The sequence below is a fragment of the Procambarus clarkii genome, chromosome 28, assembly GCF_040958095.1.
Source record: "Procambarus clarkii isolate CNS0578487 chromosome 28, FALCON_Pclarkii_2.0, whole genome shotgun sequence".
Lineage (NCBI taxonomy): Eukaryota > Metazoa > Arthropoda > Malacostraca > Decapoda > Cambaridae > Procambarus > Procambarus clarkii.
In genome coordinates, this window is record NC_091177.1 from 9,522,777 (window position 1) to 9,538,885 (window position 16,109).

The 16,109-nt window shown below is 41.6% G+C and overlaps 1 protein-coding gene across 14 annotated transcripts in view; it reads right to left on the reverse strand.

Annotated features, from left to right (window-relative positions):
• The window catches only part of Calx (sodium/calcium exchanger 3), a 238,772-nt gene that overhangs the window by 195,747 nt on the left and 26,916 nt on the right, over positions 1–16,109 (reverse strand). For 3 of the 14 annotated variants that reach the window (XM_069332880.1, XM_045737340.2, XM_069332875.1), the window contains exon 1: positions 6,416–8,324. The exons of 6 other annotated variants lie outside the window; for them this stretch is intronic. In XM_069332880.1, coding sequence (XP_069188981.1) covers positions 6,416–8,175 — 1,760 coding nt within the window. In that variant the 5' untranslated portion in view covers positions 8,176–8,324. Of the gene's footprint in view, positions 1–6,415; positions 8,327–16,109 lie in introns of those variants that run through there. 5 more of the 14 variants (XM_069332878.1, XM_069332879.1, XM_069332876.1 and 2 more) reach the window with 4 other exon arrangements.

Here is a 16,109-nt window from a genome sequence, read left to right on the forward strand (position 1 = left end):
ACCTTTTGGGTGGCTTAATCTTTATCAATTAATCAATCAATCAGCCAGTCCCTCAAAAACAACAGACAGGACCTCTCCTGTGCCAGGTAAAACAACTACGGGCTCACCATAGCCCGTGCTACTTGCCCCGCTCCTGTGCCAGGTAAGTTACGGGCTCACCATAGCCCGTGCTACTTGGAACTTTTTGCTCCAAGTAGCGAGTCTTCAACAACAACAACAACAGCCAGTCCTCAGAATACACTTCGTGTTCTCCAGCCGTAACATGTACTGTAGCCTTCCCAGGAAACAGTAGATGCATACACCTTTTGTATGTTGTATTGTTTTTCACCTCTCTTTTGCCATTAACGTGTTTATATGTTTATATTATATATTTATCCACATGTTTATATCTCCTTTTTATTTTATATTGTGTTATCGCCAAGTTGATAAGAGGCTTTGTTTTGTTTGTTTTTAAAGTCATTTTGTTATATTAAATGTTAAAAGTTTTTCATTCTTTTGGATTTTACCCGCGGCTCTCACAGTGTAAAAGTCACCAGCAGTCTTATGTACTTTACTTTATTTGTATTTAATGTGATTGGCACAACACCAGCCAGAATAGCCACTGATCTATTTTTTCAGATAAACGTCACACACACATACATATATATACACACACATACATATGTGTGTATATCACGAAAATAAACACGTGATTAAAAATGTGACAGTGTCAGACCACGGAGGAAAATTGAAACAGGAATTTCCTTAAGTACTTTCGTAAATTAATACATCTTCAGAAGGAGTCTGAAGACTGTCACTATCGACTGTCGTGGTCTGACGATTGATTGATAAAGATTAAGCCACCCAAGAGGTGGCATGGGCATGAATAGCCCGTAAGTGGTCTGACACTGTCACACACACATATACATACACTCACACTGACACATACACCCACACAGGCGCACTCATAGCTAGGCAAGTACGCAATATCTGGGTCCTCACGTCACTGGTTCCTAGTAATAAACCACTATTGTGGTCAGACCACTGTCCCCGGTACATTGGCTCCGACGAAAACATGCAAAATCAATGAAGAGCGTTAGAGGATTGTGTGGTGAAGGGCCCAGGTAGGAATGGGGTAAACATTGCACTAGTTTGTATGGTCGACTTGTAGGGTCATTTCTGAATGTTTATCGACAGTGGAAGAAAGTAACAGTGAAAGTATTTATGAGAAGAGAGCGGTAAATTCAGTATGACTATATAGGTACTATATAAATAATTTATATTATATATTATAAAATACTATATTAAAATAATTTATAATTTATAGTAGAAAATTGCATTTGTATTTTCTTTGCAATATACGTAAATCAACAGAATTATCGTTATTACTTATTGAAATATGACGTGTTGCGTCAGACGTCTGAGTCGAAGGATTCTTATTGATTGGGGATTTTCTAGTGGCATCTCGCTTCATGCAGGTCGGCGTTCAATCCCCGACCGTCCAAGTGGTTGGCCACCATTCCTTTCCGTCCGTCCCATCCCAAATCCTTATCCTGATCCCTTCCAAGCTATGTAATCGTAATGGCTTGGGGCTCTCTTCTAATTACCGATTGATTGATAAAGATTAAGCCACCCGAGAGGTGGCACGGGCATGAATAGCCCGTAATCCTAATTGCCTTCCCTCTTCTAGTTTTATAGCTGAACGGTGGACACGGGCCAAATGCATTCCTTACAAACGTATTTGCATGTATTCGTGTCACAAATATTTTCCAATGAAGGACATATGAAGGCCATATACTGTTTTCACTTAGTGTATGGTCAAAATAATCTTGCCATTGATCTTAATCATGTCTTTGTTGACATCTTTGACCTTCAGTCCTGCAGTAATTGCGTTTGGGAATCTCTTTAAGCAATACTTAATAATCCTTGCACTTATTTTCTACAGATATTAAAAAAATGTAAACAAATATGAAAAAAAATTAACACTATTGCGTACTTATCGGGTTGTAGAGACGTTTATCTGCAAAAATGTCATATTTTCTATCGTGACGAACTTACTTTCCACAATAACATAATTGATCGAGGCACTGTGAAGCTACGATCCTTCACACAGGAGCCACAGACAGGTTAATGCAATATATATGTATCAGCACGCAAACCTGTCAGTCTCTATCATGCCAAGGACGTCAGCGTGATGGTGGGCGATAGCTCTAGCCTGTTATATAGACCGTAGTTGAAATAGATTTCCATTTAAGGTAAAGTGTACAACGGGTGGCCACTAGGGAACACTAGACAACACTAGGCAATACTAGGTACCTTAAAACATGATTCTATGACGAGCACGGGCAAAAATTCTCAATCGACTTGAGAATGGTCCAGGACGGACCGAAATGTCGTCGTCCCTTCACCTTCTAGTGTGTGGTCTGGTCAACATTCTATGACGAGTTTTCTTATTTTTGATGTTCTTCACTTGAGAAACAAAGTTGAAAAACTTACTCTCTAAATTATATTCAATAATTTAGAGAGTAAGAATAATTTAGAGAGAGTTTATATTCAATAATTCTGTAATCTTTGCTTACAGAATTCAATATACATTATTCATTTATACAAGAGAATAATAATCACACTGATTGTTACAATTATATATCGTTAAAGCGCCAATGATTATGACATAACACTGATTAAATGTTGTTACCAAATACCTGTTTCAGGAGTACCCACCTGACTGGCTTGTCGTGCACACCATATATTGTGATGAAATCCTCTATATGTGTCCCCGCTCCTGTGCCAGGTAAGTTACGGGCTCACCATAGCCCGTGCTACTTGGAACTTTTGTTCTGAGTAGCTGAATCTAAAACAACAACAACAATAGCGTAGGTCACTACTTCCACCAATCGGTAAAGATTGATGAAGATTAAGCCATCCAAAAGGTGGCACGGGCATGAATAGCCCGTAATAAAAATCGGTAAGAGAAGCAAGTCTTTTTATATCCTTTCCTCAGCACCAGTCTGAGTTTTGGCAGCGATCTCAGCTTTAGCTTCAACCTCAGTCTTTTCCTCAGCTCTAGCTGAGAATATGCCTGGATATTATCTGGATATTCTAGCAAGTATTAGCCTGAATTTCAGACTTAGCAGAGCCTCGGTATGAGCATCTGCTTCAGCATGAACCTAAGCTTCAGCATGAGCCTAAACCTCAGCATGAGCCTAAACCTCAGCATGAAGAGAGACACATACGAGGAGAATCCCAGTGAGAATAACAAATGTTATAAGTAAAACCATTACCATACAGTTCTTAACCTATCGTCTTAAACTGCCGTCTGTCAACCACCAAACAAGCCAGCCACCAAAGAAGACAGCCAACAAACAAGCCAACCATCAAACAATCCAGTCAGCAAACCAGGCTGTTTGTTATTGTTATTCAGAAATAACGTCTTCAGTGTTAGATGATAATGTATTGAAGGATGTCACGCTAAAAGACACAATTTAAAATGTAAATATGATAGAAAAATATAATAACAGTCATTGCATTAATCTACTTATGATTTGTAAGGTAGAGTTCAGGAGCTCATGTTTTAACCTGCACTCTCACAGCTAGGTGGGTACATTTAGGTGAGTACACGCTACACCCAAAATACACGCGTACTGCATCCACCACACAACCGACTACATCCACCACACAACCGACTACATCCACCACACAACCGACTACATCCACCACACAACCGACTACATCCACCACACCCAGCACCCCAAGCCACTGATTAACTGATGAAGATTAAGCCACCCAAGAGGTGGCACGGGCATGAATAGCCCGTAAACATCCCTCACTACATTCACCACACTCGACACTCCACTGAGCGGACGTAATGGACTTTGTCTTCTCTTAGAAACCAGGACCTGGCAACCTGGTCCTGTTTACAAGACCCAGACTGTAGTGTTCTCTAGGGCTGTCTCCACCCGGGCTGTCTCCACCCGGGCTGTCTCCACCCGGGTTATCTACACTAGAACTCTCTCCTACATAAAATAAACATATATACAGCCAGATGGTCAACAAGACACACACACACAACAACACTTGCTTAAACAAATAATACACTCCCTCTCTAAAATATATGCATATACCTACCGCTTCTGTGATGAAATACGACCTGAGAGATAATGGAAATCTCACTATGCAGGCATAAATTTTATGTCTCACATTCCCTTCCTACGTAGAGCAGCGTACTGGCGGTGCGCGGAGCGTCCAAGGGAGATAAGAGTACAATCTACCATGGGAGTCGTGGCCAAGTATCGACCAGACTGAGTCCACCAGTCTGACTCACATGTGCTGCTTACGCCTCAGCATCACCAGAAACTTGACTTTTCTCAGCAGCTCCGAGAGCTACATGTCCTCAGCTGCCTGGGAAGCGTCGTGTCCTCAGTGTCCTTAGGAGTATTATGTCCTCAGTGGCACAGGGAAGTATGGAGCTCTCAGCTGCCTCGGGTGCATAATGTCCTTAGCAGCACAGGGAGTATGAAGTCCTTAAGAACCTCGGGGAGCATGGAGTCCTCAGCATAAGATGGTGAGCGGCCATATTGTGATGGTGAGCGGCCATATTGTGATGGTGAGCAGCCATAGTGAGAGTGACGTCCAGGCGAGGCGAGGTTGGGGGGGGGGGGGCACGAGCCAGAAGATAAACCGGATGATAAGCAGGAGCAATAAGTTGATGGATAAACACGGTGAGGGGAAAAATGGTGGCTAAGTGATGGTGAGGGAGAGGGAGAAGTGATCACGGTGAGAGAGTAGAGAAGTATAGTGATCACTGAAGCTGGAATTTATAAATGAAGTAACAGCAAGAGTCCTGGTGAACCATAAAAGAAATCTCAGAGAATTAAGTGGATTTAAAATGAATTACACAGAACATTACATGAGTATGGAGGGAAATAAAGATGAGCATAGAGCAAGGAATGGGCATGGCAAGAGAAAGGGGGATGAAGGGGGTAGAGTGGAGAGTTGGGAGAGAGAGAGAGAGAGAGAGAGAGAGAGAGAGAGAGAGAGAGAGAGAGAGAGAGAGAGAGAGAGAGAGAGAGAGAGAGAGAGAGAGAGAGAGAGAGAGACTATTACACCCTCCACATATTAAGCAAATGCAAGAGCGACAACCACACTGAAGCTCCACAATACAATAACAAACGAATTCCAACATCCCTTATGTTCAAACCAGAACTCTGAACAGATGGACTCAGCGCCCAAAGCCCGACAGAAAACACCAGACCCAGAGTACCACCATAACCTCTCCTACACCATACTTTTCACAAATCCAATATCCTTCCACCACAGCAGCACAAAATTCCCCCTCCCTCTCACCAATCAATTGCCTCCAATTATTTTTCCTTCCTCCCACTCGTCAATTGCCACCCGTCATACACTCATATCCCCCTTTTCTCTCACATTCCCACTCAGGAAAACTATCGTTCCATACCGGTACTTGCCTCTCCCATTTCCCAAACTATCCAATTTCTCTACCTCACTCTCCACTCCGTCTTGCTGCTTAATATCTACTTCCTTGCTCTGTCCAACTTGTTATCAGCTCCCTCCAACCAGACATCTACCCTTAAACTGGAAACTGCCTATCCAGACGTGACTAGAATGATATCACCGTGGTATGCTATGTCGGCCAACATAAGAACTATCCTTATAATTTGAATAATGACGCATACAGTGCCTTGTATATCACATAGATCAGAATAATCATGGAATGTGTAACATTTCTGTGGAGTACCTTCCTTGTCAAACACAAGACGATGTTCACACCATACAAGACCGAGGTGACGACATACAGATGATGTTTACATCATATACAACAGGTGACAACATACCAGGTGATGTTTATACCAACCAAACTGAAGTGACAAAAGAGGTGATGTTTTCACAATACACAACAGAGAGAACAACATACAGGTATTTGAACAACCTAAGAAAAAGTACAGTTTTACTTATGTAACACTATTGACAACGATGGAATATATCAGAAACATCAAAGGAAAGCATTACAGTTCACTTTATATAAACTGCAATAAAATATTAAAAGGTTAGTCTCATAATGTAAAAAAAATAATGTCAACTCAATTACTTTCAGAGACACTATATACTATATTGCATTATCCCGTAAAATTTCTTCAAGTCCCTTTTAAAGAAAATTTACCACCAAGAAAGGAACCATTATTAATAAACTATTCTCCAAAATCAGAAACCGTCTGAATGTCTACGACTAATAAAACAATACGATATAACGAGCTGTTTTTCCATAATGAGAATTTGTGTTCTGTGAACGGAATTTAGAGTTGGGCTAAATTGGGTGTCGAAAATTGTATGTCAATAACTACAAGTAAAAAAAAGTGATATGATAACGAGAGTAAAAAGAGGAGTTGGAAGTGAAGGTAGAGACACTTGTACTTACTCAGTTTCGTTGTTCTCGAAGACCAGTTCGCCTTCAGTAGTTTCGTAGTCCTTGCCGGCTTTGGCAGTGCCGTCCTGCGTCTTGTAGGGCACAGTGACGCGGCCACGTGCACCTGACCAACGGACGATCTTCAACTCGTATGTACCAATGGTCTCCACAATTTCTACGTCCTTCTCGCCAACGTTAAAGATACCACCGTGATCATCGTCGAGGATCATAATAGTAGCGACGTATGGAGCTGCCAGTTCCATCTTGATGGGTTCTTTGGGCTGGCCAGCCTCACCGTTGATAACATGAGTAACTGCAGTCCCGTCTTGGGTTCCCAGACGCATGTTGGAGAGTCGGACGTAAAAATGTTCATCTTCCTCGAAAACGTCGTCGTCAATGACTTCCAGCTTAAAGTTTTTCTGGGTTTCGCCAGGTAAGAACACTAGGGTGCCTTCGGCACCAACGTAATCCCCATCAGCATTTGCAGTGCCGTCTTCAGTTTTGTAGTCAACGAGGACAGTGGTGTTGAGGTCTCCTCCCTCGCGGACAACTGTCACGTCGAAGATACCCACGTTCTCCATAACTGTGTAGTGGCCAGGATCGAAGAATATACGGATGGTGTCGTCGTCTTTCTTATCTAGCCCTTCAACTTCTTTTTCTGGTTTAATTTCCTCTCTTGCTTTCTTCATGATGTTACCACCACCTGTCAACTTCCTGGTGGCCTGGATACGGTAGAAGGCACGAGACTTGGGGCCTCGGTTAATAATTTCCTCGCGAGCCATGGATTCAAGGTTATCCATTCCTATGTTGGGATGCTTCTGCCGCATCTCACGAATGACAGCCATATATTCCTTGCGATGTTCCTCAAACTCCCTAATAGATTCGTCCACATTTTCATCATTTATGGGACCTCCGTCATCTTTCTTCCCCATCTCAACATCAGCACCTTCAGTTTCAATGATAACGCCGCGTTTACCCATACGGTATTCCTTTGTCATATATTTGTAGAAGAGAAGACGACGATCAGCAATGTAAGCCAGAACAACGGTAATAGGGAAGAAGAGGAATGTCAGGAAAGCTTCCCAGAACTCCACAATACCGTATGAGATTTCAGCCAGGATGAGGTACAGCCAAACATAAGCAAACACAGAGAAGAACGCTGTAACGAAGAACACTCGGAGATGTTTGATGTATCGCGCCTCGCCATCAGGAATTACATAAACACAAATACCAATAATGACAAATAGGTTGAATGCTGCGGAACCGACAATAGTTCCTGGACCGAGGTCTCCAGCTTCAAAGTTTCTGGCAAATATCTCAACAACGGACAACAGGATCTCAGGAGCAGAGGAACCCAGCGCCATGAGCGTCAGGTTGGCTACGGTCTCGTTCCATACTTGTACTACTATGATCTGCGTCTCACCGTTTGGCTTCTTCACTGTAACTTCCTTCTCCTGGGAAGTGATCATTTCAATGGAACCCATGAAACGATCAGCGATAATGGACACACCAATGAAAAGCCACACCATTGCCACAAAGTAAACAATGGCACGAGCAACGCGGTCACCAATAGTTAGGTTGTCCTGAGGCGACCAGACTGGAATGATAAGACCATCGATACATTGTTCGAAAGTGTCTTCAGTTTCGTTACCTTCAGCAGCAGAGACCGGACTGCAAACAATTAACACTAAGACACTCAGACCTAACAAACGCATTTCCCAGTGGGGACAGTTGTTAGCTCTGTGCTCAGCCATGGTGCAGGTTGTAGCCATCTGGCTACACAACACACCACACAGACACGGAGCACAGAAGAGGAGAAAAAGAAATTGTGTAGGTATCAGAGGTTGGCTCTCGTCATGACGTCTGATACTGTCACGCACTGTCACGGCCTGAGAGCTCTCCGTGTCTCCCTCCACACACAGCGCGCCACCAAATGGTCGAGGAGCCGCTCCACCCATCCATTACCAGACTAGCGCAAGCGCATCGACCAGAGCTGCCACTACTCACCAGACGCTCACACTATTCCACGTCACAAATACAAATTTTATCCCATTAAACCTCCAGGATGTGTATCGGTGTTAATAGGGAGTAATGAGTGAAGCGACGTGAACGGAGCGGACCGTTGGAGTAGATAGGGTACGTTGACCCACGGGACGGTGGGGACCTCAACTCCCTGGGTATTTTGGGCATCGACAGTCTTATCTACAGTGGGGGTTACAGTTTCTACTTGAACTATTTTACACTTTGTTCCAATTCTAAAATACCCTTGTAACGTTATTTTTATAATGTAATAATATATAAATATATATATGTGTGTGTGTGTGTGTGTGTGTGTGTGTGTGTGTGTGTGTGTGTGTGTGTGTGTGTGTGTGTGTGTGTGTGTGTGTGTGTGTGCGTGTGTGTGTGTGTGTGTGTGTGTACTCACCTATTTGTGCTTGTGGGGGTTGAGCTTTGGCTCTTTGGTCCCGCCTCTCAACTGTCAATCAAATAGTGTACAGATTCCTGAGCCTGAGCTCTATCATATCTACACTTGAAACTGTGTATGGAGTCAGCCTCCGCCACATGACTGCCTAATGTGTGCGTGTATGTGTGTGCGCGAGCGCGTGCGTATACGTGTGAGCGAGCATGCGTATGTACGCAAATAAATCAGTCACGGAAAACAAAACGCGATGAACCAAAAATCAAAATTACTGAAAGCTTCTTCGTGCATATATAACACATGTTGGGACGCACCTTCACTGCATCACTTAGACGTCAGCTGTACTTCTCCTTGCACTAAATCACCTTTATATAACATTTTTAAGCCTTTTTGTACCATCTCTGTACCATCACTTTTCTAAGTTGATCCCATCGCTATGACATATTTAGGTAAACACTGTCGGATGCAGATCATAAAATGACATAATCTAGAGGATGTAAGTGAAAGGTGCTGTTGGAAACTTGTTGCAAGAAGCAACAAGACAGGAGAGCATAAGTGGAAAATTAAACATATCAACTGAATAAACATTAATTCCAGAAACATGTAACCATAAATAGTGAGAGATCTCTAAGTGCCTCAACCTCCCGGACATACGCAAGGTGAGAACTCTGCAGAAGCTGCCACAGAAGTGATCAGAAACGAAGATTTAACGTGCTTCAAGGGTTCACAAACCCTTGACAGGTTTGTGAACCCTTTCCTAACTCACAGGTTAGGAAAGTTACGTGGGGATAACAGAGAAATTCAAACATTTATCAAATTACGTTATCAAACCATATAAAATTAAATAAACAATGCAACCGGGTAACAAATATTTTTTTTACAAATTAGTGTCTGACTGGAACCTGCCATGATACTTCACACTGAGAGGAATCCAAAACGTCACAAAGAACTATAGTTCACATTGAGAAGTGTGTGCAAAACCTCGCCAAGACCTATACACTGAAGGGTAGAAATAGCCTATAAGGTACTCTATCCCTTTCAGATGTATTATATTGTCTCAATAAACGTACTTGAACTTGAACTATACACTCCCAGGAGTGCATAAAATCCCCCTATAAGAATTAGGTTTCACGCTGAGAACACTGTAAATACAGCTAAAAAAGAATGTTTTACATTGAGAAAAATGTGTAAAAACCATAAAAAAGTGTTTTACGCTGATGACAAATGGAAACTTTAACACTGAACTTTGTCAATATAATGATCTAAAAGTCTAAAGCTTCCTAAGTTTTAAGTGTGCATCTTTAGTAATACCAACCAAAGCTGGAGTATTACTATCTTGAGATGATGATTTCGGGGCTTTAGTGTCCCCGCGGCCCGGTCCTCGACCAGGCCTCCACCCCCCAGGAAGCAGCCCGTGACAGCTGACTAACACCCAGGTACCTATTTTACTGCTAGGTAACAGGGGCATAGGGTGAAAGAAACTTTGCCCATTGTTTCTCGCCGGTGCCTGGGATCGTACCCAGGACCACAGGATCACAAGTCCAGTGTGCTGTCCGCTCGGCCGACCGGCTCCCTAAAAGAAAAAAAGACATCCGAGACATCCCCCTTCACCACTCCTTCACATTTACAGAACATAAACCCCACAAAAATAGGACGTAATCACTGACACATCAGCTGACGAAGATTCTACCTTCCTCGTTTCTAACAAACAAAAATGTACATAAAAAAACAAATAATTAACACAACATATCTAAAAAGTATATTTTATATAGAAACAACCAATTAGCGACGGTATATGTTACACAACCGGCCTGACAAGGTGATTGTTTTTATTCAAAAATTAAATAATTATGAAAAGAAGATCCTAAGCCGGAAAGAGAATGTAGTAATCAGACTATGTTACGACAAGCCACAGGGAACTGTACCGGCTTTTACGCATCCTCCGTATGTAATGGCCACGAAATAGCGGGTTTGTCTCTCTTCTTCACTCGAAATAAAGACAAGTATGGTTCCAGATTGTCATATAATAAGATGTCCACATGCAAGATCTGAATGTAGTTCGACCACAACTCTGTGAGCAGCTTGACATCTGTTTCACGACATTCAGGAGTTACATATTATTCCAATTAAATAAATGATGATTATCAAATTACTCATTGTAAAGGAACACCAAGATGAGAGTAGACTAATTGAAAATAACATCCCCCCCTATTACAGATTCATCACATTTGACACATCCGCACAATGAAATCACCAGAAAGTTATGTATCTATGACAAAAATGCCGAAGCCGTTCGATGGGATCGAACCCTCATCCCTCCTTTTCTCACTGAAAAAGGCCATAGAAGGGAAAACTTTATGTGCAGTTTAATTCTACTCTTATTTTGGTGTTTCTGGGGACATTGTCGTCATAACTTTGTCTTCTTCGCTGCTAATGGTTTTTCTCCACACGACTGCCTGTGGAAGGTGTGTGAATGTAGATAAGGGCCCGAGCTGGTTGTCACAGAGCTGTGAGCGTGAGTTTAGCCCACCAAATTTCGCCTCTTTGAATCTCAATTTAATACTCATAATAACTGTATATCTGCATTTTACGAACCAAACCAATCACATTAAAAATGTTGAACACTATCTTTCAAACAAAAGCCCAATTCATAAACACAGAAGTACAGACTAGGACTATTATAGAAATAAGTATTGTAAAGTAAAGTAATAAGTAAATATAACATTGGCCTATTCTGATGCAATGAGAACTACGGACTAAGACAATAAGAAGAATTACAAACAAGGTTTAATTTCCAAACGAGGAAACTCCCGGTAAACGACATTACCGCCATATTTAGAAAACCCAAACAAATGTATTATGACTATCAATTTATATAATCAAATGGAAAGGTTAAAAACAAATGTGGAACTATCTCCCAAAGACAGAACATCACTACCATCGAAGACCAACTGTTACTGAATTTAAAAGCTTCTTTTCAATAGGGACCGACCTAACATATAATGCAAAAAAGCACCTAAGCTGTAGTAAGTGTCTGTCTCGTTAGTAGCAGTCCCAAATTCTAGTACTTATCCCCCCCTGTAACTTTCTTTAACATTCCTCTACTGTAAATTCACTTAATGATAAGTCGAATCTTATTTAAAAGCCAAAAGCTCGAAATAATATACCATTTGTATTATCCACGCTCTCTAATTTTACTTATATATATTTAATATAACGTAAGTAACCCCTATACGATATATCACAACTTATCAGTCGTAACTGTTATTAATTTACACTACAGGGTGCAAATGAAGTGTACAGAGGCATATCACATATTGCTCATTATCAAATTTGTCAACCTGCATATATTGTTAACTTAGGCTGGGTAATCGTATGTTAAGTTTGGGTTGGATTTGGCTATCGTATGTTACTCAGAAACTTTACTCGCGACAACTTATACAAAGCATTACAATAATGGAAGGACAAAACGGGTGTAACAGCAGTCTAAATCAAACTTACATTTTGGGAATAAAATGAGTAACATTTAGCTAGCAATTAGAAATGTGATATTTATTAAAAAAAACAAAGTGAAGTTTACCATTAGAGCGCGAGACAGATACTGGCACAATTTATAAACAATATTAGGATGATGAGAAGACAAATTGAAAGATAACTAAAATAAACTATTTTCATGAAGTTTGCACACCCTTAGCATGTGGGGTTATCCCGGATCAAAATCCCTGCAAACACCACAGCTCATACAACATAGATCTGGCTTTAGTTGTATTTAAAATGCCTGTCAGTAAGCCATCTCTTTGTGTCAATATTTCCTACATAATCCAAAATATCCCAGCTGGAGATCTTCCTCCTTTCCCTGCTGAAAAGCACATAAACATTATCGGATTTATTTTGACCCAACCACACAGTAGAAAGTGAAGGGACGACGACGACGTTTCGGTACGTCCTGAACCATTCTCAAGTCGATTGTGAGAATGGTCCAGGACGGACCAAAACGTCGTCGTCCCTTCACTTTCTAGTGTGTGGTTTGGTCAACATATTTCAGCCATGTTATTGTAACTCCTCGTCTGCATTAGCGCATTTAATTTTGATTTATTCTTGTTCGAAATAGGGGCCTAAAATACTAATATATATGTTTTAATTTGAGAATACTATAATTATTTAACCTATATGCAGTATTCTTTCAATTAATAATGAATTAAATTAAAGAAAAGTCTTGATATTAGGATATTTCGAGGAGCAGGAGCTGCCCAAATCCCAACTTTGTCGACCACCATCACACGCACCAAAATCTTTGACTTCCTTTCATCTGTTATCCACCTCTTTGACTAACAGTCACAGCAGAATGCTGAAAGTCAACTAGCATCCCTCCTTCCTCAACCAGCAGACCCAGCAGACCGCGGAAAATCAATTATCCCTCCCTAGCCCTTCTCCGACCCCACCCCGTCCAGCAGACACAGTAAATCGCGGAAAATCGATTGCCTCCCCAACCCCTCACATCATTTCCCAACCAGCAGAGACAGCAGAGCGCGGAAAAGTAAGTACCCCTCCCCCGCCCCTTCAAACTAACAACAGGAAAAACACAACCACGCTCGACACTTGGCCTTCCTATGTGGTATTTCTGGCCTCACGTCCGTACAGAATGCATCACTACATCTTGTTGTGAGCTGCCTGCCTGACCAATGAACCCATGCGTCTTATAATGAACGACAAAGGGAGCAGGTGACTGATCAAAGGATCAGTCAGTGGACCACAACACACACACACACGCCAGTTCTGGACTATTTGGTGCCAGCGTGAAGCCCATATCTCGTCTTAAAAAAAATAAGCTATGAAATGTCTAAAAGGTATTCCACGAAACGATTTCCAGAGCTGAGGAGCTTGAGTAAATGACTTTTGATTCCTATTAGTAAGCTTTGAGCTTTTCCTTTCAAATATCTCATGTTAAGCGCTAAGCCAGTATGACTATACATCACTGGGAAGAGATATGAAGACAAGGAACTGGGACATAAGGGCGGGACTCAGCCACTAAAATAAACAAGACAAAAATCACATCACTCGAAAAGAAAACAAGAGAGACAAAATAATCGCTCAAAATATTCTGGCGAGTTTAGAGGGTAAACAATGCAAAGCAATTTGACATGTGTTGACCAAACCACACACTAGAAAAGGAAAGGACGACGACGTATCGGTCCGTCCTGGACCATTTTCAAGTCGATTGTGGACCGAAACGTCGTCGTCCCTTCATTTTCTAGTGTGTGGATTGGTCAACACACTTCAGCCACGTTATTGTGACTCATCGCCTGCAGTTTGACATGTGCAAAACACGAAGGGACAGAGCAGTGAGACAGACATAGCAACTAAGAACCGAACTGAGACACAAGGATCAGTAAACGATCACTCAGTGACGATTTGGGAAGTGAAGTGGTGTAGGCATGCGCCATACGGAGATTCATATGTAGGTAAGGCGGTGTCCTTGTGTCAAGAAACAAGGACACTAGTTGACTGAAGATTGAGAGATGGAGACCTGGAGGAGAAACACAATTTCCGTTCAAGAACAGTTAGGTGAGTCAGACCCAGACCCGCTCCCGTCACCCGTTTTCGTCACACTTCTGTTACGTGATTGCTACGTTACTATTCAGAAATATTCCCTCTCTGGAATATGGTACAATAACAGCAATGTTTGTGATGGAAAATGCATCCTTTATATGTTCTATATTTAAAAGTAACCCCTGAGGTTAACTAAAAATGTGTTTTCCCGTTTTTTTATCTTTTAGTCCTATTCCCACTTCTCATCTCATCTATCCTTCTCTCTCTCTCTTTCATCACCCCTTGACCCTCTCTCCCACTCCCACTTCCCCTTCCACTCCCTCCTCCTTCCCCTCTCGACAATCACGATCATTTGCCTTTACATTCTACTGTTGTCTTTCATTTAAGTAAATATGGTACATGGGCTTAACCCTGAAATTCCAATTTACTTATTATAATTTCAGCTTATTTTGAAGCTTGAGCCATGAAACAGGTTTATCATAAAGTAGTTTTAAAAATGCATGCTTTCTCTAGTCTTGTGCTTCATTTATGTTTGGTGTACTGATACCCGAGTCATCCACTGGCAAAAGATTTCATTCTGGGATAATTATCAAAGATTAATTCAAGAACTCAAGTTATGTGACTATGTTCCAGATGTTAGCTGTGCGAGAAATGAACGATCGCTGATAGAGTGACGCCTTTGAGATAGGAATGTTCGGAGTGAAATTGCTGTTGGTTGGTCTCGTTTTATAATGGCTGTTTTTGCAGTTGTAAATAAAGTTAGCCACTGTGGGTATGCTGGCCATAAACTAAGAGCTCCAAGACTAACAACACTGCAAACTTGACATAACAAGACTGATCTCATCGAGTCCATAAAAATACTGAACAAGTTGGAGGATATTAATCCAGACCACTTCTTTAAAAGGTCAGATGTAACACATACAAGCACACAAGGGGGCAATAGCTTCAAGATTAACAAGCCACAATGTAGGATAAAAAACTAGGAGATATCTTTCACCCACAAGGTTGTAAACCCATGAAATCTCCTACGCACCGAAGCCAATAGTAAGTTAGTGGCCTTCAAGTAAATTCAGGCCAAAAAACTTAGATGCTTCGAGGCTTCAGATGAGTTACCATGCTCGGGTTCCCCCTTCCTAGTCCAAAAGTAAGATACAGTATAGATGGGCAGGCCATCTAAGAAAGTGGTGCATACCGAAGGTGTAAACGAACATACGCTTCACATAGTTTTGCAGCCACAAATGACAAGTTACATTACTAAGTAATGTAACTACATTACTTAGTTACATTACTAAGGAGCAAGATATTGGCGCCTTAGTAATGTAAGCTGTTTGGCTGCTTACCCCACAAGGTTCACCGCGGGAATCTTCAAAGTGATTGCAAAATCAAAATTGAATTCTGGAGAATATTAATTTAATCGTTGAACATTGAATCTTCTCATTTCATCCACATGCGAGACTCATTAGTTACATAATACTGATTGGTGACTTCATTGCCAATGCAGTCACAGAAGCTAACTCTCCCTAGTATTGACTGCACAAGACACACAAATATGATGGCAGGCGATGTGTCACAATAACGTGGCTGAAGTATGTTGACCAATCCACACACTAGAAAATGAATGGACGACGATGTTTCGGTCCGTCCTGGACCATTCACAAGTCGATTGTCATAATAAAATCGAGTTGAGAATGGTCCAGGACGGACCGAAACGTCATCGTCCCTTCATTTTCTAGTGTG